General features: G+C 42.0%; 2 protein-coding genes and 1 long non-coding RNA gene across 3 annotated transcripts; 2 read left to right on the top strand and 1 right to left on the bottom strand.

The window, feature by feature from the left end:
- Nucleotides 1-275: 275 nt before the first annotated feature.
- Nucleotides 276-11,701, top strand: tmc8 (transmembrane channel-like 8). Its single transcript, XM_024260032.2, has 16 exons — nucleotides 276-685; nucleotides 1,185-1,446; nucleotides 3,501-3,649; nucleotides 3,720-3,854; nucleotides 3,929-3,990; nucleotides 4,069-4,208; nucleotides 4,282-4,429; nucleotides 6,465-6,632; nucleotides 6,708-6,859; nucleotides 6,931-7,000; nucleotides 7,077-7,174; nucleotides 7,324-7,510; nucleotides 8,690-8,832; nucleotides 8,914-9,060; nucleotides 9,763-9,841; nucleotides 11,359-11,701. The coding sequence occupies exons 1-16, from the start codon at nucleotides 643-645 to the stop codon at nucleotides 11,515-11,517; spliced, it is 2,142 nt and encodes a 713-aa protein (XP_024115800.1). The 5' UTR covers nucleotides 276-642; the 3' UTR covers nucleotides 11,518-11,701.
- Nucleotides 4,947-12,240, bottom strand: LOC112137620. The gene is made up of 4 exons (XR_002917579.2): nucleotides 12,134-12,240; nucleotides 10,102-10,211; nucleotides 9,442-9,538; nucleotides 4,947-5,828 (listed from the first exon to the last, which is right to left on the bottom strand). It is a non-coding gene; the product is annotated as an uncharacterized LOC112137620 (long non-coding RNA).
- Nucleotides 11,743-23,172, top strand: LOC112137619 (Fc receptor-like protein 5). Its single transcript, XM_024260034.2, has 9 exons — nucleotides 11,743-12,083; nucleotides 12,171-12,563; nucleotides 12,630-12,902; nucleotides 16,431-16,703; nucleotides 16,806-17,138; nucleotides 19,502-19,555; nucleotides 19,629-19,739; nucleotides 19,839-19,863; nucleotides 23,011-23,172. The coding sequence occupies exons 2-9, from the start codon at nucleotides 12,194-12,196 to the stop codon at nucleotides 23,138-23,140; spliced, it is 1,569 nt and encodes a 522-aa protein (XP_024115802.2). The 5' UTR covers nucleotides 11,743-12,083; nucleotides 12,171-12,193; the 3' UTR covers nucleotides 23,141-23,172.
- The last annotated feature ends 5 nt before the right edge of the window (nucleotides 23,173-23,177 follow it).

The raw sequence follows: 23,177 nt of genomic DNA, 5'->3' as shown, positions 1-23,177 counted from the left end.
AGGGTCAGACAGTGTTTTGTTGGCACAAACTGAACGCAATGGAAAGAGACCGTGCCTCCACAGGAAGTGGCTTCAGAGTTTCGTGCATTAACTGGAAGCCTGAAACGCCTTTGTGGTGCTGAGAGTGTTAAGAGCCTCCTAATTGATCTTCTGGTGAGCATGTGGGGGGGTCTTAATAACTTGGCACGTGATACTGTAGATGCAATGCTAAAAAAGACCCTAAAAATGATTCAAAATTTAAACGAAAAGAGGACACACCTGCGGAACAACAGATATTCAACTGTTATGAAACCTTGAAATGACATAACTTTATTGTTCAAAAGTTCAGAACAGTCAGCTGCATGTGTGCGTGTATTTCTTCTCACCAGCAGTTGCATCCTGTCACATGATTTCCTGTGCTAGTCAGCCTCAGTGTGGACAGACGTACCATCTGCATCACCTGCAGGACTCCATCTGACATGCAGAGGATGTGGCCTCAGTGCCGTCTAAAGACGTTTATTTAGATCTTAAGGTGGAAGTTTTTTTTTTTGTTATTACATCTTTGAGTCGGAGCTTCATCGGAAACCTTTGGAGATGTAATTTTTGTGAAGACGTCCTTTCTATTCCACTTTTCGTTGTTGATAAAGAAGAAGTGAACGGAAAATGGAGAGCCATAAATCAGTCAACTTCATGAGACTTTTATCAGGTAACAAAAAACAAGACAGATGTTTGTGCCCTGTGAGTGTTGGAGTTTTCACCGTAGTCATGTTTGTGGTTTCTCTGAATTCATCACCCGTCGATTCTTTGCACTGATCTACCGTTTGAAAAACGGAAACTATGCTTGTATTCTGGTCCCCGTTTGTACAAATCTAGCATGTAAGACTTCTGTTTATCAGACAGCACATGATGCTGTCACAGGACTCTGAGGTGACTTCTGTCTTTAGAGGCAAAACAAAAAACTGAGAGGAATGATAGCTCACCTATAATAGTCTGTGCATGTACTACATTATTCTATGAACCGTAGATGTTTTTACTGAGCCATTATTCATTTAAGAAGGTCAGAGAGATAAAAGAAAGAGGCAGACTGTGTATTTTCCTGAAGCAGACAAACACATGCACTGAAATAAGTCAAACCAGAAAACTGTGTCCTCTGATTTTAGCCCTCATACTTCATATGTTAATGCTTCTCATCATTCTCCCTAAAGATGAAAGCACCAGATCCACCGTGTCTTCAGACTCCTGTGAGTACTATGAGACAGAGATCTATGACCTGCTGCCCAGTGTCCAGGCTTGCCGGCTTGAGCAGAGCAGGTACGGTCCCTCTGAGGGCAGCGAGGACGGCAGTTTGGGCCCAGAGTCCACAGAGGGTGAGAGCAATGGCTACCGGGCCAGGGGACCCAGAGACAAAGCATCTGTGCCGCCGCTTAGAAACCTACCAGTGTGTATGCAGGGCAAGCGAGGAATCAGGTGAGCCTCCGTGATTAACTCCTTTTGATAAAAGTTTCTTCTCTGACTGCAGCAGGAGAGCCCACATCTCAGCTTTACAGGCATGAGCAGTTTCAGCAAGTCTTTTTTGATTGGATATGACCACAAACAAAGTCAAAGTTGAAGTCATCAGTTGTGTTAAAGTTGTTCTCTGCATTTGACCCATTCACTGGGGGAGTGGTGAGCTGCAGACACATCTGCACTCTGAAACCAATTGGTGGTTGACCCCCCCTAATCCAACCCCTTAACACTGAGGTTGTGGGCAAATTCTTCCCCTAATCACTCTATAGTGCACTATATAGTGCGTTCGCCATTTTCTAGCGCTGTCCAAATCTACTAATTCCAAAATTTAATGCACTCGAAATTTCCCAGAAGTCTTTGCGAAAAACTAGTGTACAGCGATGCTCACTAGATTAGCAAATATAGACCACAATGCATTGTGGTAAAAAAATTTAGAACAATAAAAAGTGTTTAAATATAGTATTTGAATAAACCATCCACATTTTCACCATCAGAACACAGTGGAGTCATAAATAAACGTCATAAAATGTTTGTATTTATTTGATTTTCACTTTGTGCAATCGGTGACGTCAAATCTGGTGTTTGGAAGAACAAAAGAAAAGTAGTGAGCATTGAGAATTACCTTTAAAATCCAGCACACTGCATAGTCCCGCACTATATCGTTTTTTAGTAGTTAGGGATTAGGGGGGAATTCGGACACAACCTAAGTATCAAGCAGGGAGGCACTGGGTCCCATTTTAAGAGTGTTTGATATATATTTGAACCCACAACCGTCCGGTCTCAAGGTGGACACTCTACCACAAGGCCACCAACTTGGTCAACAAAACCTCTCATTTATCTGTCTTATAACTGGTTGACTTCTGAGAGGTCTGGACTCTTGAAGGCAGAGAAACACAGACGGATGAGGGAGATTTGTAAACAGGTAGCAATGATTTGTTCTGCTGCTTCAGGCGAATCTATTCCTCCTTTGTAAACCCCACAAGTTTAAATAGAGTTCCGCTAATGCAAAATATTAACCAACAAAAGGAAAGATAGGAGCCGCTGTATGCAAAGAGAGGTACAGTAAGAATATTCTAAAACATATCTTTTTGGAGGTGTAGAGAAACTGTGGTTTTCTGCTAATAACAGCAGTTCCTGTTTCACATCACAGTAAAAAGTTCACTGTGTTCATTTGAGCTTATAGATCAGTAGAGCCTACATTTCCCTCACATGATGCTTCATTACACTCAAATTTGATACAGACAAGACACACTGACTCAATTTTTTTAGCAAACTCTTGGCTAAAAAGCTGTTCTAGAAGCACAAAGAAGACAACACAAACAAATGTTAGTGTCTGTGGGGGAGTGGTGGTGCAACCAACCCTGCTGCTGTCACACCCTGTTGTTGCCAATGCCAGACTTCCAGATGGGAGTTTGAGTCCTTAGTGAGACTTCAGAAAAGCCTCCAGAACATACATTTTATGATTAAACAGCAATTAATTCATATTATTTTTTTATTGTTAGAATGCAGTCCTCTGATAGCTCCAGTGTTTCAGGATTGGCGATCCTTTGTGCCAGGGGTTGCCGGTTTGGTCTTGGGTCGTAGCCGCGGTTCTTGCCCTTGCAGGGGCAGTCAGCTGTGGAGCGGACCCCATTGTGTCCCGGTCTGGGTGGACACTGTGGTGATCCTGTGACTGAGCTCGCTCCTGGTTTCTTTTAGAATCCACTTCACAATATTCATGGAGGGTGGGGTCATGGGTTGTATGTATTACTGGAGGGAAGGGGGAGACTAAAGGGTGGGCTGGGTTTTTCTTTTTTTCTATCTGTTTTTGTTTAACTGTAAAGCTATTCACCTTGCAAGCATGAGAAGAACATTTTTAATAAATAAAGTTTGATTGATTGATTGATTGATTGGCTGGTTGGTTGATTGATTGGTTGGTTGGCTGGCTGATTGATTGATTGATCGTTTGTTCGAACCATTGCTTGCTTGATTGATTGTTGCTGTTTTATAAATTACACATTCACTCCTTTCACCAGGGAGAGGAGGAAGATGCAAATCAGTAGAATTGGTGTTTGGGCGTCTTGGAGGCGGAGCCATAGCATCACCTGTAGGAGATGGTGCGGTCACGTGGGAGAGTGGTTCTCCGGTCTGGTGCCATGGAAGCACACGCTGCATAAAATTGAAGGTGACTGAGCCCGTGTCCATGTGTCAAAGCTTTGGGGGTTTGCGTCCTAACTCTGGCTCGTCTGCTTCAGGTAGGGTTGGTGTCGGCGTGAAGTCCTACTTTGTCTTCCTCAGATATCTGATTTGGCTGAACCTGCTGCACTGTGCTCTGGTTGGGGGCTTCATTGTGGGCCCCACAGCGTTTCACCTTGGTGATAGAGGGATGGGTAAGTCAGCTGCAGCGACAATAAAGAGCAGATCAAACATGATTTCAGTTTCCTTAAATGTTTCTTCTCTTCAGTTTTTACAGAACTGTTGAATACGGTTAAAAATTTCTCAGCTTTAGATATCTTTCTTGGAACGGTGAGATCTGCTTACTAACTTATGATTTTATCAAATGTTTCCTTCCATAATTCTACATTTTTCTGTTGTTTTGCACAGGGAGTCCTGGAAAACTCTCCTCTGTTCTTTGGTTTTTACAAGTACATCTCTTTTAATTTTCCCTGCTTGAATACACCCCTGTTATACTTTGCTGGGATCATCTCCATCCTTCTCCTGAGTTTGATCATGGTGATCCGCAGGTCAGCAACCCACCACCGTGCCCCTCAAATGTTTCTTTTTTCCCCTTTTCTCAAGTCCTCCTACCTTTTCCAGAACAACTGTTGGCTATAAGCACACATGGATGTTGGGGAAACGCTACAGCACAAACGTGAGCTTTAAGATCTTCTGCGGCTGGGACTTCACCATCCAGGACCCCACAGCTGCGACGCTCAAGCACAGCTTCATCAGGAATGACCTAAAGGTGAATGTCCACACACGCCACGCCAAGTTCACATCCACATAGTTCATCCAAGTCTGGAATTCAGACAAAGTCCCTCAGCTTTAGGAGCCAGCAAACATCTAAGCCAATCACAATTTTCCAATCTCCAAAAATGTATCATACGACCAATAAAACAAATCAATTTGAACCTTTAAACACTCGGGCACATGTGACTTAAAAAACATGAAAGTTGAAAGGTAGATCCAGGTTCCAGAGAAACGTTTGCTTTCTGCAAACAGAATAAAAGAACCTGAACACCCCGAGGGGATCCTGCAGTCGTGACAGACTTGGCAAGGCTGTGATTTATGGAGGCAACGAAACAACATGAACTGAAAACAGTTTAAAGAGAAGCTGAACGCAAAAACAAAGTTAAACCAATAAAACTGGTTCTTAGAAGTCATCGAATCAAACCTTATACATAAATCACTTCCTAGAATATTTGATAGAATATAGATTCAAGACCCACTGTGGAATTGTTTTCAAGTATTTGTTTATTTTTACTTATATCGGGGTTCCAGCTCATAAACCCCCAAAAACAGGATTTAAAAAAAGACAGAGACTATGATCTCATCAAATCAAGATAAAGTATTTTCAAAATGGTAGGTCATTTTCAATACTTTAATAGTATGGGCAGGGACCAGGTCCTGCTGGAAGATGAAATCTGCATCTCCATCCAGATCCTCAGCAGAAGGAATCATGAAGACCTCTAGAACATTCTGCTACATTGTTGCAGGGATTTTTGAACACAAGACATCTGGCCAACAGAGCAGTCCTTCTTCTCCTTGGTCCAGTTGAGACATTTTCTCCCTTGGTCCAGGCTCAGAACTGTCTTGATCCGAGGGACCCGACAATTGTAGTCCATCTCCAGAATCCATCTGAATGTGGTGGTTCTTGAAGCTCTTTCTGGAAGTCTGCAGGTTTTTGAACTCGTCCTTTTGATAATCTGCTGAAGCCCGTTGTGCATCTTCTCCTGACACATTTTGTCCTTCCATTAAACTTTCTATTGATCTGACTGGACACAGTGCCTCCTTAGTAATGAGCATTAGTGGCTTACCCAGACTATGGGGGGGGTTAATGATGGTCTTCTGGATAGTGTTCTAGTCTGAAGTTTTCCCCATATTTAACTGAGATGAAAAACCAAAGTGAACCAATTTAATGACATGTATGGAATCTGTGCAGGAGCTGTGAGTTTAGTAGACGATTAGTCAGTGAAGCTCAGTTTAAAACATTCATGTCCTGCAAAATGTGGTTGTCTGTCTCTGTGTGGTCCTGCAACAGACTGGCGACCTGTTCAGGGTGTGCCCAGCTGTAGCCCAGCAGTAGCTGGGGAAGGCTCCAGCAGCCCCGTGACCCCAAAGGAGATCATGGACATGTAGAATCCCTAAAAGTTGATATAAATGATCTAATAAAAACCATCATCCTGGTTTAAACTTTAAAACAAAGTATGAACCCAGAAAACAACTCAAAGGAACTGCAAGACACAACCGTGCTCTACTTAAGATGTGCCCGCTCCTCTCTAAGACCCTCTGAGAGCCCCAACAACCAGAAAACCAGCAGGACCGTTCACAACATTTAGAGCAGGGTGGGCCCGTTTAATAGTTTAATCTGGCCTGCCAAATGAGAACAACTTATATTGAAAATGTCTAATAATTGTTTATTTTCCCAGTAATTCTGCATCTCTTGTGCAATATGAATAAATTGACCTTCATTTGTGTGCAGAAGATTGTTCTTTAATCATGTGGTGTTGGAAGATTTGCTGTTTTTCTGACGTTCATGCGTGTTTTCAGAGTCGTAAAGTCATTTTTTCAAACATTCTAGCACCACATGAAAGCTAAGTTTGCCTTAAGGGACATCAACCAATTGGCACTAAAATGAGAACAAAAGTCACAGTATTTAAATATAAGATACCAAAAAACCAACAATGCAATGATTACAGGCGGGACAGACAAAACAAGGATGAGAAGAAGAGTAAACAAAAAAGTTTATGTATTAATTGTTGGGTTGTTGTGTGGCTCAGCTGTTGCTGCAGGAGCAGAGCTTCTCCATGAGGAAAGCCATGAGGACGCTTGGACAGAAGCTGCGTCTCTACCTCCTCAGGTTTATCCTCAACGTGATTGTCTTATGCCTGCTGGGTGGAGCCTTTTACCTCATCCACTTCTCTACTTATGTCTCTCAGGAAAAAGCGGTAAAGTCTGATCCGTTTAAGAGTAAATTAGGAAGAAACTGGTTAACAGCTCCTTCATGTGTGATTGCTTTTCAGAATGAACTTATCTGGCTGGTCGACCTGTTCTATCAGTATCTTCCCCCCTTCACCATCACCTTTGTGAACCTGGTTTTGCCTCATATGTTTCGTAAGATCTCCTCTTTCGAGGACTACTCTTTCACCGTGCAGGTGAACGCCACACTCGTGAGGTGAGGTGCAGAGAGATGTGGTTCCCGCTGCCTGAGCACGCCTGCAACCATCTAAGCTGTCTTTTCTTCAGGAGCATCTTTTTGAAGTTGGCGTCCCTGGGGATCTACTTGTTCTTCTTCTTCAGGGGTCTTCCAGATGTTGTATGTCCCTGATTCAGAAAGTCAGTTGTGTGTTTCATGAAGAATTTCTTCGACCCACCCTTTTGTTATGCTTCAGTGCAGGGAAAACCGGTTCGGCAGGGAGATGTACAAGTTGTGCATCTTCAACTTCCTCGCCACATTCTGCAGCACTTTTCTCCTGAACTACCCCAGGAAGTGAGTTTCCCCTCAAATCAACAGCCTACTTCCTTCTGAGTCCTGTCTGAGTGCTTTCAGAACAGAGTCTTTGCTGCATCTTCAGCGTGAATCCTCTGTGGAGCTCATGATCTGACCAGAAACTGATGTGCGTTCTCACTGCACAACAGGCTGCTGCAGGAGAAGTTCCCGACCTCACTGCTGGCTCGTCTCTGTGGGAAACAGCGCTTCCTGATTCCCTTCAATGTGCTGGATCTGGTTTATGTTCAGACGGTGTCCTGGGTGGGAGTCTACTTCTGCCCCCTGCTGCCTCTCATTGGAATCTTCATGCTGACGGCTACGTTCTACATCAAAAAGGTCTCAAACAGGAGAACACGTCCCCTCCTGTGTGTTTATAAAACTCTGTTTTGTGCTGTAAACATTCATGTAGACCAGGGGTCTGCAACCTTTAACTTTACAGAGCCATCTGGTCTAGGTTCTTATGGACTCTGCAAAGTTTCACCTTAAAGTAAAAAAAAAAACTTTATTTATGTTTTTGTGGCAATTAAGAAATTCATTTACATAATATAACTTTAAAATGTTCTCTAAAACTGAGTTTTTATATACATAACAAATATAACTTGTTTCACTTTTGTCAATGGCACATTCAAGTTCCTTTCAAAATAAAAGACATCCTGTGTTTAATCAGATCCTCCAGCTGCAGCAAACAAAGACTACCAAGGTCCAACCCCAAACTAAAATAACAAAACCCAGCAGAGTAAGACCGACGAGGACAAAGAGGGGAAAAATAGCAAAAACAAAAAAGAAAAATACGATAGACATTTTTTAAAGTAAGGATTACTTAATTAGCATTTATTTAATTTAGATTAGTTAATAAATTGATGGCTGAGGTGCATATTGATGATAAATGATGTAGGTTTTTACATCCCTGTTGACCTGAAGACGTCTTGTTTGCTCAACTCTACCTCCAGAATGAACAGATTTTATATGCAAAGTAAAACTTTGGTAAAAAGTTTGCACATATTATCTTATGCTGCAAAATGCTGGTTACTAGCTGCCCAAAGCTGCACTGAGATAATCCTATTTAGCACAGAGCATCTTTTATTTAGAAAATAAGAAAAAAAGTTCACATTTTGAGAGATGCTAGGTTCATTTTTGCTTTTGTTTGTGTCAAGAAATAGACATAATTCATATTTATTTTAAAAAAAAGATCCCGAATGCAAATCCAAATTTCTTTGGTTTTGGTTTTGATCAGTAGATAATGAGCCCGAATGGCTCTTTTACTGTTAAAGGTTGCCGACCCCTGCTATAGGGAATCAAGTCTAAAACAGAGGATTCACACATCAGTTTAAAAATAAATATGAGAAAATGATCTTTTTGACATAATTACTCCTACATTTTAGGCAGAAAGTCTGTAATAAAACATGAGTAAAATATTTGACATAAAGTAATCTGCTACTTTACTACATGACTTTTGTAGTGCAGGTTCCTCAGTGGTGATGAAAGCAGAGGGTCTAAAATGTCCTCTCTTTGCAGTTCAGCGTCCTGCACTGCTGCAGGGCCGAACAGCGCATGTTTCGGGCCTCCAGCTCCTCGGTTCTGTTCTACTTTATGCTGCTTCTGGGACTCCTCATGGCCGCCGTCACCCTGGGCTTCAACTTCCAAATGCAGCAAAGCACGTACGAGCTCTTCCACCCATCCAAAGCTGTCTGAATGTTTTTTTTTTTTTTTTGCTNATAGTTTTTCTTCTTGGATCTCAGCTCAAAGTCCTGCGGCATGTTAAGAAGTGGAGCAACTGTTTTTAACGTGACAGGAGAGTGTGTGAAGAGTCTCCCTACTGCAGCCCAGACCACCATTCGCTACCTGTCCTCGGAGGCCTTTGCTCTGCCGCTCATCCTCGCAGAGATGTGAGTGTGTGAAGTTAATTTGGATCAAACGCTGCTGAGTTTCTGTTTTAACTTTTGAGGTTAGATGTGAGTGTTATTTGCAGGTAAAGACAGGCAAAGAACACCTTAAACTGTAAGAAAATGTGACATTTTAAATGTTTGATATCATGTTTTATATACTACTTTTGGTTTCTGATCTCGTTTTTTATTTGCTCTGTTACTGATGGAAGCAGGAATTGAACGCTCGTTCAGTTGTAAAGACCTGATCCAGTTTGTTTTACGTTTTTTTGTCACAGTGGTTTCAGTTTCTGAATATTATCAAAGCTTTGTCGTTTACTCTTCTTACTTCTGATAGGCCCTCTCCCTCTGGGGGAGGGGCTTATTTTCACTGCATCGGTTCACCTTTTTCTGCTCGATGTGTCAGGTGTTGAGTTACTCCTCTGTCTCCTTCAAGTTCCTTTACAGGGAAGTTCCTCCATGTGTTCGATAAGTCGTGCATCTGTTGACAGATAAGATCAGTTTTTCAGGGGTCGCAACAGTGAATCCGCTCCCTCCATCAAACCCTGTCCTCTGCATCCTCTAACACCAGCTTCCTTCTGTCAGGAAGTGTAGGTGGAGGACACCAGATTTCATAAATTAACCAAAACATGACAAAAACCCACGGGTAATTAACAGCTCTCATCCCAAGAATCTGTTCATGTGTGAACCTCTTTTTCCCCTCAGCATCATCCTGACCTCCTATCTGTCACGCGGTCGAGCCAATACCAAGGCCATCGAGAGGCTGAAAGACATGCTGGTCATGGTGAGTCGAACAGATCTCCGGAAGTTTGAAAAACTTTTTGAAAAACAAATAAATCAACTTTATTTAGCTCTTTAAAGAGTTTAAAGACCACGAAATTCTTCACATGTATTAAAGTACGTACAACAAATTGTTAGAAGGTTACTGTCTGTTTAGAAATAAAAAACAAACTTTGTGTTTTATAACAAAAAGATAAAACAAAAGGCATTGGAAATACATAACACAAAGGGGGTGCATGGTGGTGTAGTGGTTAGCACTCTCACCTCATAGCAAGAAGATCCTGGTTCAAATACTGTCTGGGTCTTCTCTATGTGAAGTTTGTATGTTCCCCCATTCACATCTTGTTTTTCTTCCAGAAATTAGGGCTGGGAATCTGCAAAAATTTCCAGAATCGATTCGATTCACCAAAACCTGGATTGATTCTTTCCCTTTTTCTTTCATTTCACTCAATCCTCTAAATTCAATTCAATTTTTAGTTTACATGGTTTACACATTTAGACACATTTGTTTAGAAATACATTAATAATCTATTTACATTTTAAAGATACTCATATTAATCTGATACAGTTCACATACAGTAGAATGTACTAGTGAAGGTACAATGAGATTGTTAATACCATACAGTGTTACATGGATTCTCAAACGGAGAAGCTCCAACAATTGTTCTGCCTTTCCTGTTTCGATTTAGCTACTGTGGCGACTGCGCTAAAGCGTTACATCTTATCCCAGAAGAAGAAAGTATGAGCAAAAAATGGTGATTTAGACCACAAGTGGTTATGTTTAGAATGTATTTTTAGATCGACCGAGCATTAGCATTGGCTGCCCTATGGGAAATCCTATTTTACGTTAGCATTAAGCTAACGGGGATTAGCATTATATGTTCAATCAATCTCTACTTTTATGAATCGATTATTGATCTATTAAGCTTATATCGATTCAGACTGATTATTTAATTTTATGAAGCGACCCCTACCAGAAAGGTCTAGCTTATTCTACACCCACGCATAGAAAAATTCATTTTTTATTGATTAATATTTACATTCAAGATTCACTGCATTTTATGCTTTGACTTCCATAAAAGAGAGTACCGCCAGTACTTTTTCTCCACTTAAAGGACTGCTGTGAACTATAACAAAGAAGGAGGAGCCAATTTTAGCACATTTATTTAGCACAAGTATTTCATGAGTGAATAATAATCAACAAAATAGATAGTAGCTGTCGGTTTCTCTAAAACTGTTCATTTGGTTGTTTCCCTACAAGGATAGAAGGAAATGAATATGAACCACCAAAAACATTCATGTTTTTGAGAACATTTCAGAATAAAATTGGGATTTTTGGTTATTTTGAATGATCAAATCAACAAAGGGAACATTAATACATTTTTGGGTTGTGTGATTTAAGAACATGTTTAGTTTTCTTTTAAATAAAACTTAAAATCATCCAAGCATTTTGACAGTTGGGGGCATAGCGAGGTGTTTGAGTCACACTGTCACTGTACTTGTGCATGTTTGCCCCCACAGAGCAGCTCGGATAAGCGGTTCTTGGTGAGGCAGCACGCCACTTTGCTCAAAAGCCGGAAAGTCACCAGCAGAAGTCACTGCAGCAACGCAGCGGAGGACAGACCGCCGAGAAGTGACAGAGCGAGCAAACAAAGCCATCAAACAATCAATGAATTCTGATGGTGCCAATTTAGAAAAATGTATAGTAAATGGGTGTAATACTGATGTGATTCCGACCTGACTGAAAAGTATTTTTGAGAACATTGTGAAAACCTTGTTGCTGTTTGAAACAATGTTTTGTGTTTAACAACGCTGTAACCCTTTAACACCTGAGGCGTCGCCGGTGACGCTTAAACACAAAATCTTTAAAATACTGCAACTTTTTAACACGGCACGAGCCGCTTTTCTGCTTCATAATCTACTGGAATTTTGTTGATTGTGTTAACAGTTGAAAAATTACAGTAAATCAACAGTGGAGCTCTGGTGTTAAAGGGTTAAATCTCAAGTGAAAGTTTTTATTGTTTGGAAAACGAATTCCTGTTTTCAAGCTTGAACATGTTATAGATAGTTTAAATAAAGCTAGACATGCAGGCCTATGTGTTATCTGCCTGCAACATATGTGTCACCCCCCGTCCCTCCCTCCCATACCCGGACTCGTGAAGGTGCAGGACCTCAGTGAGTCACCAAACCGTGCAGAGGACTGTCATGAAGGACTCCCAAATTTTTTAATTTGTTGCTAGTTTTGGGTGAGTTTTCTGTTTTTTGTGTAAAATAAAAAATAAAAAGAAGATATTACCCCTTCACAGCCTCGTTTTCTCCACTTGATGTTCCAGCTCTGGAAGGTTTGCTCATCAGGATGTGTCAGTGTTCTGACATGAGGCCTGGCGTGGGTCTCCTCATTGTGGTGTGGGTGAACTGTGGAGTTTTTTGGTTGAACTCTGCAGCTCCATCGAGGTTTCCACGTCCGCTGCTGAGCGGCCCAGACGGGGCCTTTCTCAACTCAAAGGTGCCTTTTCGCTGCTTTGCTATCAGCTCTTCTGCTCCGGTCATGTACCAGCTGATGAGGAACAGCAGCTCCCTGATCAGCACCCTTGTGGATTTGAAAGGAAACCAAACAGCACAGTTCACGTTGAAGATAACAGGAGCGTCGGGAGGATCGTATCGCTGTGTGGTGACCGCTGGAGGAAGAACAAGAGTCAGCAATGAGATCAAGCTGACGATAGTCAGTGAGTAACGCCATTTTCATCAGGTGAGGCTTCCTTCTGTCATACTCCTAAATTGTTTTTTCGCAGCTCCACCATCTGGAACCAGAGTGACCTCTGACCCCTCCCCTCCAGTCGCATTTGAAGGCTCACGCGTCGTCCTGAGCTGCAACGTCAGCCGGGGCTCCCACCTCTCATACACCTGGTTCTTCAACAGGAGGGAGGTCCCCCACTCAGGGAACAAGATCGTAATAGAGAGGGCGAGTCCAGAGCACGCAGGTCGTTACTACTGTACCGCCTGGTCCACAGTTCAGAACACCAGGAGGTTCTCCACGAGCACAGAGGTGAAGGTGACTATCAAAGGTGAATATTTGCCCCTCCCGCTGAAAAATGGATCTTCCAGCTGCATCTAGACCCAGTTAGAACACCACAATATAGCTTAACGGCAAACAACCAACAAAGATGTCTTCCTCTGACTTTTCCAACAGCAGACTTGTATTGTTCTGCTGGGTAAGCAATGTTGATTTTTGGTGTTCTTTTTCGATTTCTAACTGAATTAGTCTCTCAAACACAGTAGAAGTGTGATGGAAAATGTGCTAAACCCCTTCACGCCATACGTTTCTTATTCGCAATATACTTTTTAATCCAGGACGTCATTTAATTTAGCTTCACCTTGAATGGATAAAAATACCGAAGAATATTTTGATATCATTTGGCCATTCAAACGGAGAGTTATGAAAAAATTGCGTCTCATATTTCAGACGTCCCTTTTGTTCAATAATGTCACTAATAACCGCTGGTCCACTATAGTGTTAGCTTGGAGCTTCTAGCACTCGAATATACAGTACATAACAACAGCGGTTTCATAGCTCTAAAAACATCGTGCTACAACAAAAAGTCATGACATACATTTGAATATAAACTTCTGTGCTTCAGAGCACACCCATGTGGAGAAAAGCACTTCTCAGAGCAATGCCATCGGTGAAATTAAAAAAAAAAAATGTAATAGACACACTTGCACTAAAACTGTCCCTTCAAATGGAGGGGAAGGGAGAAGGGAAGAGTTCGGTTTAGGCCTCAGTGTCAGAGGAAAATGTGATATCTTCATAAGACTGATGGACCATGAGAATGTTTTTTTTCCCAAAAATTAAAGAATGAATCCAACCTACAGAATAATTATTTTTTCCTTCTTTTAAATGTTGTGCATTTACAGTTGACATGCATGAAGGGGGTTTAAGTGGGGAGTCGACCACTAAAAATCGTTTAAATCTATCTAGCCACAAACGTGGTTTCTGACTGATGTTTTGTGTCTGTCATTAATGACTGGATTACAAAACTTTGGTAACATCACCAACTTTTTGGGCCAAATCCGAATTCTTAGGCTCAGGCAGCCTAGTTGTTCGAGGGACCGTTACGGGAAATCTTTTCTGCTATTTGCAATAGGAGTGTATAGCACCTCATCACTATGTAACAGATAATTCACCAACTGGTTGTTTTCATGACTGACAGTCTTCATGCTTCAAAATGCACACTGCTTCGTACTATTCTCAACAGTACTAGCTTGATTTGCACACTTTGTTTTTCTTCCACTCATTCTTATATTTTTATCTTCTGTACATAATGTCTATTTTGCTGCAACAGCCAAATTTCCCAGCTTGGAATAAATAAAATATTTATATTCTATTCTATTCCTTCCCTACCCCTACATTTAGCCTTCTAGGCGGAGTTATGAAAAAATCATGTCTTCGAATTCGGACGTCATCAATAGTTGCCAGTCAGCTACTTTACCGCGGAGCTGCAAGTGCTCAGAAATACATAAAATACAGTTTTTTAACTTTAAAAAGGTCATGCAAAAACAACAATTCATTGCTTACATTTAACTGTAATTATCTGTGCTTCAGAGCGCACCCATATGAAGAAATGCGTTTCTCCTCTGTGGGACAGCGGTATGCAGAACAACCTACTGGCGTAGGAATACAGAACTCGTAGTCCCTTTGCTCTACCCTTAAAAAAACGATTACCTTAAAAGGCCGCTTCAATTGTAAGGGGTAGGGAGAGGCCGGAGACATAGGGGAAGAATTCTGCCCTTGGACTTTCTAATGCCTTTAAACTATTTTTACACTTTGAGTTTCGCCATTGTTTAGACTCCCAAAGTTCAACATTCATCAATTCATTCATTCATTCGTTCATCTTCTTAGCCACTTGTCCCTTTCAGGGTCATGGGGGTGCCGGAGCCTAACCCGGCTACTGAAGGGCAAAGGCGGGGTTCACCCTGGACAGGTTGCCACTCTGTTGCAGGGTCTCAATCACACACCCATTCACACCTAGGGGCAGTTTAGAGTAACCAATTTACCTATGAAACATGTTTTTGGATGGTGGGAGGAAGCCGGAGTCCCCAGAGAAAACCCACACATGCATAGGAAGAACATTGGTGGTTCTGTTTCAGGTCCCCCAGCCGGGAGGACCTTCTTCTTGCTGTGAGGCAAAAGTGCTAACCACTGCGCCTCCATGCAGCCCACGATGCATCTTTATATCAACGGATGACAATAATATCAACATCTTTCTTCTATTGTGATCAATGGATGTGCTATTACTGAACTTGTGACGTTGTCTTTGAAATCTATGTAGGGTTAATGAGCATGACTGACAGTTTTTCTGCACCTTTGTTGGAAAGTATTTTTTTCCGTGATCCCACCAAACTCCACTAGAATTTTAGCTCCATTGACAGCTGAACCTTTAGTCCCCATCTCCATCTTTCTGCTTCCACACCACAACCAGGCAGTGACCACAGCCCCCGCCCCCCTGATAAAGAAAGTACCGGTATGCGGCTTCCTCTGCGTTTCCCTCCCTCATTCTGGAAATGGTTAAGGCAATTCTACAGGTGGCAGTGTCTGACAGCCTCCACTGAAATATATTCAGAGAATCTCCTTCCCTCTCAACATTTTTCCATTAGGTGGGGATCAGTTAATGGTTCATCCTATGTAAAACATGAGGCCGCCATTCCAATAACACAACCGCAAAGTCGGTCATTAAGCTCTGGCTTACTACGTCTTGATGTCAGATGACTGTTTGGCCACCTGCTGTTCTAACAGAGTCTGACAAAAAACTTTTCTTAGTTCTAGATCAGGAACACTGATCCTCCAAGGCACCTCTCCACAGGTTTTACTCCTGTTAACAGTAGAGTTAAAGTCCCTCAGCACAGACATGTGACAGACAGCTAAGAAAGTATTCAGATTACCTCTGAAAAGTACTCAAATTCTGCCATATTTGAGTACTCAGCAGTTTCTCAGATTGAAATGATTCATTGATGTGGGATTAGGTGAATAATCTACCTTTTTCCTGTCTGCATGGTTAACCTCACAGTGAGAAGGCCCTGGTTCAGTCCCGGCAGGGGTCTTTTTGTGTGGAGTCTCTATGTTCTCCCCGTGTATGTGCGAGTTTTCTCCTGGCAGTCTGGCTTTCTCCCATGGCTCCAAAACATGCTTGATAAAAATAACTACTCTAAAGTGTCCCTAGGTGTGCTTGTGTGTGGGAGTGGTTGCATGCCTTGTGACAAACTGCCGACCTGTTCAGTGTGTACTCTGTCTTCATCCAACAATATCTGGGATAGTCTCTGACAACCCCTTGACCCCAAAAGGGATATATCAGGTTAGGAGAATGGATGGACGGATGGATCTACCCTTTCCCAGTTTACCTCCAGCGTGTTAATTATGTTCAGGTGTGGGTTTCATTGTTGTATTGAATTGGGCAATGCCTTGCTCAGAGGCAACCAGACTGTTCCAGTGAGAGCTTATTTAATGGTCAGTAGATCACTCTATCCATGCAAAGATAGACAGAGAAGCTGATTGCACAGCCTCTCTTAACATCCTCTCTTTCTCTTCCCTCCTCCAGCCTTCATTTCCAAACCAAAGATCTCCTTCTTCCTCTTCAAAGACGGGACCAAATACCAGGCCAATGTCACCTGCTGGTCTTTAAAAGGAAGCCCTCCTGTGAACTTCTCACTTTATGTGGATGACAGGAACATTGAAACTGTGACGGCTACAGAAAGCCTGGCTGCCTGGTTCCAGGTGGATGCGTTCCCCGGGCTGGACATGGGCGAGGCCCGGTGCAGGGTGAAAACTGAGTTGCAAGAAATGATGAGTGAGCCTGTCAGTCTGGAAGTAGGTGAGACCTGGTGTGATGGGTGTCTTCCATCGATCAGAAGGAGGCCTAGAATTTGTGTCTTGTAATCTCCTCTTACTGTCTCCTTCTTCTTTTCACATCCAGTTCCAGTTGGAGGAAACGTGAAAGTGGAGTTGACCTATCTGTACACAGCAAAGGCAAAGCTGGCCGCTGCCACGCTAAGATGTCACCTCAGCAGAGGAACCTTCCCGCACATTTCCTGGCTTTTGAACGGCTCTGCCGTTCCTTCAGAGTCATGGGCAAATCCTCAAACTCCGCTTCTCCTACCTCACTTCAACTTCTATGACCAAAGACAAACTCTCATCCTCACCAAGCTTGGCCCAGAGGGTTCTGGGTACTATCGCTGCAGGGCCAGAAACAGCTATGATGACTCTGCGCCGTGGTTGGAGAGCTCATCTGTGCTGGTCCAGGTCACAGGTGAAGAGATGAGGAGGAAAGTCTTCTATGTAAAATGAAACAGTTCAAGCAGGGGACAGCCTGTTCATTTTAAACATAGCTATCTGCAAGTTTCAAGTACCTGATACAACACCACTACTGCAGGCCTTTAGAATAAAACACAAAAATTAGATAAATTAACAATCAACATGTGTAAAGAGTGAAGTTAATATGTATAATACATAGTTCTTAAAAGTAGGAAAGTGGGCCATCCATCCATTTCCTTCAGCTCATTGAGATTGCAAATATTGCAAATATTTCTGCAGGAACTGAAATAGACCATAGGAACCAAAAAGATGTGACCTGATTTTGATGTTCTAATGCAGCAGGACCCATCAACTCAAACCACTCATTTACCCACACACACTGTTGGTGGCCCTGCTGCAAAACACTGGCGCCAACTTATAACCACCGGGAGCAATGCGGGGTTCAATGTCTTGCCCAAAGACACTTTGACACCTAGGCAGGCCGGTCGAGAACCGAACCTGCGATCTTCCAATCAGAGGTTGACCGATCTACCTCTGTACCACAGCCACCCTAAGCAAATAAGGAAAGAATAGACAGTCTGACCAAACTGAAACTCAGAACTTACGTGAGCATGCATGGCTGGATGGCTCAGTGAGCTAAGTATGCACACAGGAGCACTGGGTTCAATTCCCGAGTGTCCACTGATCTCCATCCAGATTCGGTCATGATCAGTTAGGCAGCCTGTGGCCTTCAAGTACAGGGTTGCGTCAGGAAGGGCATCCGATGTAAAAACTGTTACTGTTTCGCCGTGGCGACCCCAAAAATGATAAACCGAAAAGTGAAGAAGACGACTAACTCGCATGTAATTAGGGCAGGCTTAGGGTTAAAATATGCACTGACATTGAGGTAATGCGCATACACATGAATTTACATCAATTTTTTTGCTTGGTCACACGTAAATATGTGAGAATAACATCAGCCGCGAATATAAACAAAATTATGTATTTTTTTCAAAGATGAATTCATGTGATAGAGGCCATCGTCTGCAGAATGCTTCAATGTTTTAGATCTGAAAGAGTAAAAAACGCTTTTGAAACTTTCTCCATTTCTTTCCACAGAACATAACAGACTTAGACTTAGACTTAGACTTAGACTTGCTTTATTAATCCCTTTGGGATGGCACCCTTGGGGAAATTAAGTCTTTCAGCAGCTTACAGGGTATACATAATAAAAAATAAAAATCTCACAATGTACATATACATGATAAAAAAATCTCAATAAAAAAATCTCAATGTACAGTAATACCTACATGTTTCAAAAACCACAAAAGTGGGTAAAAGCAAAGCTCAAGAAGGGACTTCTTGAAGAAACTGAATGTTTCAGCTTTTACTCCCAGACATTTTCATTTAAGCTGAATCCGAATTGCTTCCCTACCTCTATATGTATCCATTCAAGTGAAGAGAAATGGAGAAAATAGTGTCTTCAATTTTGGACGTTACTACCACTTGATGATGTCATCAATAGTTGCCGGTTATCTACATTAGCATGGAGCTGCCACTACTCAGAAGATACATAACAACATTGGTTTTATAAATTTAAAAAGCAATCCAAAAACGGAAACTCATTTAAATGCTACATTGATTAATTAAATACTCACGTTTAAATGTAAACCCCTGTGCCTCAGAACACACCTACGTGAAGAAATGCCATTTTCCTTTTACCACAAGCGCGACGTAGATCACCTTACTGGCGGAGGGATAGCAGCCCTAAGTCACTACAACTCCTTAAAAAACATTTCAGACACCACTACAGCTTCAAACGACCCTACAATTGCAGCAATAGGGAGGATCCAGAGGGGTAAGGAAGCAATTTGGATTTGGCTTTAAGCTAGCATGTTATAGCTTTTTTCATCATCTATTTAGCTTTTCAAACCTGAAGCTGCAGTTCTTTCAAAGGCGTAGATGACAGAAATAGTTACACTACTTATTTGTGAAAAACTTCAGCATCTACTTTGAACATTTTAGCTTTTCTTGACAAATGCTGCTTTCATAGTATTTTGACCACACGGAGGAGGGGGATCCAATTGTTCAACTTTTATTCTATTTATCTCTACATTTTTTACTTTTTACCTTTTTTTTTGCTACTTTTGTGTCAGATTTCACACTTCTCCAATGTTTTATTTATTTATCTTGGGAGCAATTTTAATGGTAGATTAGACGAACCAGTTTGTATGGATACTTAAATGTGAAAAAGGCACCAGGCCAGGTTTAGTCTGTGGGCTTTAGCTTGGAGTCCTCTGAATTAGAGTTATAGCAGCAAAACTTGATTCTTTGTTTTGCTTTTCTTGTGAGTATTTAAATTCTTTCACTATCTTTCAGACAAGATCCTCAACTCTTTTTTAGAGGGAACATCCCCTACCGAACTTCCCCCAGGTAAAGGAGTTCTCCTTAGGCTGCATGGATGATTTACAGAGCTGTGAAACTGGCTTTCATTTTTTTTTTTCAGTGTGTCCAACATCTCCCACGGATATCATTGTGGTCACATTCTCCTGTTTCTTCGCGCTCATGCTTGGAGTGGGATCAGTCTTTCTGATCAAGATGCTTGAGCACAACCAAGGTCCGTGAGTCAATGGGGCGGAGGGGTCTTCACCCACAGAAATGTGTACTCTCTGATGTTTTTCTTTCTCTCCATGACCCCTCCCTCTTTGGTTTTCAGCCCTCACCAGCATTTCTTTAGAAAAGTAAGTTCAACCTAAGACCATAATCCTTTTTGTTTTGTTGGTCAAAAAACGTAAAAAAAAAAAAAAAAAAAACACAGATTAGAACTCTATATGTTAGACAGCAAAGTTCAATACGTTGACATGATATGCACCAAAAGTTCACCGAACATCCACAAATCTAGAGACAATAGAGATGCATACGGATCCGTAATCTATGACGTCACCACAAGGTTCTAAAAGCCGAGAATTATTAGGTCGGGTCGGCCACTTTGACTGGAGTTTACCTTGCCCAAATCAGCCTTTCCAAAAATAGGCGACTGGGTGGGACAAAGTAAAGTACGAGTTCAGTTGGCTCCATGCATGTGCCCTCCCAGAGATAAGAACAATTGCGCCAAAACGTTGCATTGAAAGACACTTACTTAAAAAAAAACACTGTCATAATTTTATATTTGCAAATAAACTCTAATAGCATCAAATATCTGACCCCACCCCTTTTATCTCAAATGACAGCATAGCAATAAACATTGAGAAGAGTTTGGACTTCTGACTGTAAATTGATTTCAACTGTAGAGTCAGACCGTTAAACCTAGATTATAATTAGAAGCTCTTCCCTTCAAACACCTGGATCCAGTGGTCATTTGATAGACTGAAACCTGTAATGCTTCAAGTCAGCAGTTAAGAAACGTGTTAATTACATTGGGATGGGTACTCTTGAACCTTTTTACACCCAAGTATAGCTGGGTTTAAAGAATCGATTAATCGGTCTGAATCGACCCAATGAACAAATAATCGATGCATAAAACGAGAGCGATTTTTATCCATTTCCTTTTTCTGCCAAAAAGAGAAACCGGATTATTGTGTAATGTGATAATTTACAAATACATTTTAGTGTGTGAACTCTATCAGGTTCTGGAGTATTTTTTTGAAATAAATATCAATCTTACAAATGCCTACGTAATTTAAAGATTTTTCTATACATATAACATGTTAATATGCAAAACTATGTGCAAAAATCGAAATTGAATCAAATCGAATAAATCAACAGAATTCAAAAACATTGTGAATTGAATTAATTCAGGCCCTGGTGAATCAAGTTAAATCGATATTGGAAATTGTTGGTGATACCCAGGCCTACACCGAGGCTTTAGCTCCAGTGTTGACATCCATTCGACCACTGTAACTCTTCAATCGTAACCCCAATTAATGTAATTCCAGCAGTTTTTGAAGCAGAAAAAAAGCAGCTTCGTAAATCAGCTGATTCTTTCAGGAAGAAAAACAGTTTTGTTTATGTTAGCACTGTTGCACACTGGTGAAAAGCTGGTATGAAAGGCTGCTTTTCCCTGCTTTAGAATCAGCTGATTCATTGTAATAGCATGAGCGGTAAAACATTTAGATTATGTAAAGTTTTGTTGTCTACCTTTCGTTCAGGTGGTTTGGCAGAGATTTTTACGACAATCCTTGCCTGACACAATCCTGTATTTTATCCAGGCTGGGGACCAGCACAGAGAGACCCAGACTTAGGCCCACGGGTGGCTACATAGTTAGGCAGTAGTGTGAAGGGTCTAACCCAGGGGTCTGCAACCTGCGGCTCCAGAGCCACATGTGGCTCTTTTATCTCTCCATGGTGGCTCCTTTGCCAAATGTAAAATAAGTCAGATCCAGCCATGTCCACCGTATGAGTCAGCAGCTCTCTGCTAAGGGCTGTCTAACCAAAACTACATCCATCCATCCATCCATCCATCCATCTTCCTCCGCTTCATCCGGGACCGGGTCGCGGGGGCAGCAGTCTAAGCAAAGATGCCCAGACTTCCCTCTCCCCGGCCACTTCTTCCAGCTCCTCTGGGGGGACCCCGAGGCGTTCCCAGGCCAGCTGAGAAACATAGTCTCTCCAGCGTGTCCTGGGTCTTCCCCGGGGCCTCCGCCCATTGGGACATGCCCGGAACGCCTCACCAGGGAGGCGTCCAGGAGGCATCCGGACCAGATGCCCGAGCCACCTCAACTGGCTTCTCTTGATGCGGAGGAGAAGCGGCTCTACTCCGAGCTCTCTCCGGGTGACCGAGCTTCTCACCCTATCTCTAAAACTACATAAAGAAAACAAATAAACAAAGCCAGCAAACTAAGACTACCAAAGTCCAATCCCAAACTAAAATAACAAAACCCAGCAGTGTAAGACTGTTGAGGACAAAGTGGGGAAAAAGAACAAAAAAGTTATTTGAGCTTTTGTCACAGATAATAATATATAAAAAAAATTGAGAGATGCTAAGTTCTCTTTATATTTTTGCTTTTGTTTGTGCTAAAAAAATAGACATAATTCTTGTTTATTATTTAAAAAAAAGAAGGTAATGAATGCAAATCCAAATTTCTTAAAGGCTTAAGTAAAACTGTGCAGCTCCTTCTAGGTTTTGATGAGTAGAAAACGAGCCCAAATGGCTCTTTTACTGTTAAAAGGTTGCCGACCCTACTCTAACTTCACCCCGGGCTCCCTCGGCAAGCGTTACGGCTCAGATGCGACCACTGAAGTCTTTATGTAACTTTAAAAGTGTGAGAGGAACCTCCACTGCATACAATCACATCCGACTGCATCTGATCTCTGCGATCCAGCCTCTCCAGCGCTCTGAATCCATTGAATCTGCGGAAACCTATTTTCCTTTGAACTCGCCGTTTTCAGCGTGTATTACGCAATTTCTGGTGACATGAGGTTACAAAGGTGTGTGGAAGAGCGTCATATCGGTCATAAACCCTTCCGCTCTCTTTGGGGTCCAGATGACTCCAACCACATATTGATGTGTGATTCCTTCCATGACAAATGTGGACAAAGCTGGACGGGATTTTATGTCTGCCATGGACATTAGTGAAACTCAAAAATCAATGATTACAAAAAGTTCAGCGCACTGTCTTGTGGGGTCCCGATGACCCCACTTTTAATGTAAACAACCACGGACGACGAGAGGCTTATCATAGAGATCCAGAACTACCCCATCCTTTTAAGAACATTTACTGATTTGTGAAAAAATACATTGATTTGTGAAAGTGACATTGGAGGCACTTTAATGTTGTTTTTACACTAAAAGGCGTGTTGTGGTAAAACTTCAGAGTTTGATTTTGATGGTTGTTACTTTTTACAGTCACGTGACTTTTCTCAGCCAGTTTATGCCTCGTTTCTTCCAGTGGTGCTGCATGGCCTCAGAGAGCCGAAGACTCACCACGCTTCACCGGCAGACCTTTAAGTCCAGGACAAGGCGTGCGACTCAATGCAGGATGCTACAAACAAGAGCCAGAGAGCCATGCTGTCCACTGAAACCCTCCATCTCCAGGCGATCCACTGTTGACTCAAT

Source organism: Oryzias melastigma, linkage group LG1 (assembly GCF_002922805.2).
Source record: "Oryzias melastigma strain HK-1 linkage group LG1, ASM292280v2, whole genome shotgun sequence".
Taxonomy (NCBI): domain Eukaryota; kingdom Metazoa; phylum Chordata; class Actinopteri; order Beloniformes; family Adrianichthyidae; genus Oryzias; species Oryzias melastigma.
Note: the sequence above shows the minus strand (reverse complement) of the source record. Positions and strands in the feature narration are given on the sequence as shown.

What these genes read in the sequence shown, in the direction of transcription:
- tmc8 (XM_024260032.2), top strand. Translation starts at nt 643, where the DNA reads ATGGAGAGCCATAAATCAGTCAACTTCATGAGACTTTTATCAG. An exon ending in TCATCAGGAATGACCTAAAG is followed by an intron (nt 4,430 to 6,464) that starts GTGAATGTCCAC and finishes TGTGTGGCTCAG; the next exon opens with CTGTTGCTGCAGGAGCAGAG. An exon ending in CTCCTGAACTACCCCAGGAA is followed by an intron (nt 7,175 to 7,323) that starts GTGAGTTTCCCC and finishes ACTGCACAACAG; the next exon opens with GCTGCTGCAGGAGAAGTTCC.
- LOC112137619 (XM_024260034.2), top strand. Translation starts at nt 12,194, where the DNA reads ATGTGTCAGTGTTCTGACATGAGGCCTGGCGTGGGTCTCCTCATTGTG. An exon ending in TGTGCTGGTCCAGGTCACAG is followed by an intron (nt 17,139 to 19,501) that starts GTGAAGAGATGA and finishes ACTATCTTTCAG; the next exon opens with ACAAGATCCTCAACTCTTTT. An exon ending in ACCAGCATTTCTTTAGAAAA is followed by an intron (nt 19,864 to 23,010) that starts GTAAGTTCAACC and finishes CGTTTCTTCCAG; the next exon opens with TGGTGCTGCATGGCCTCAGA.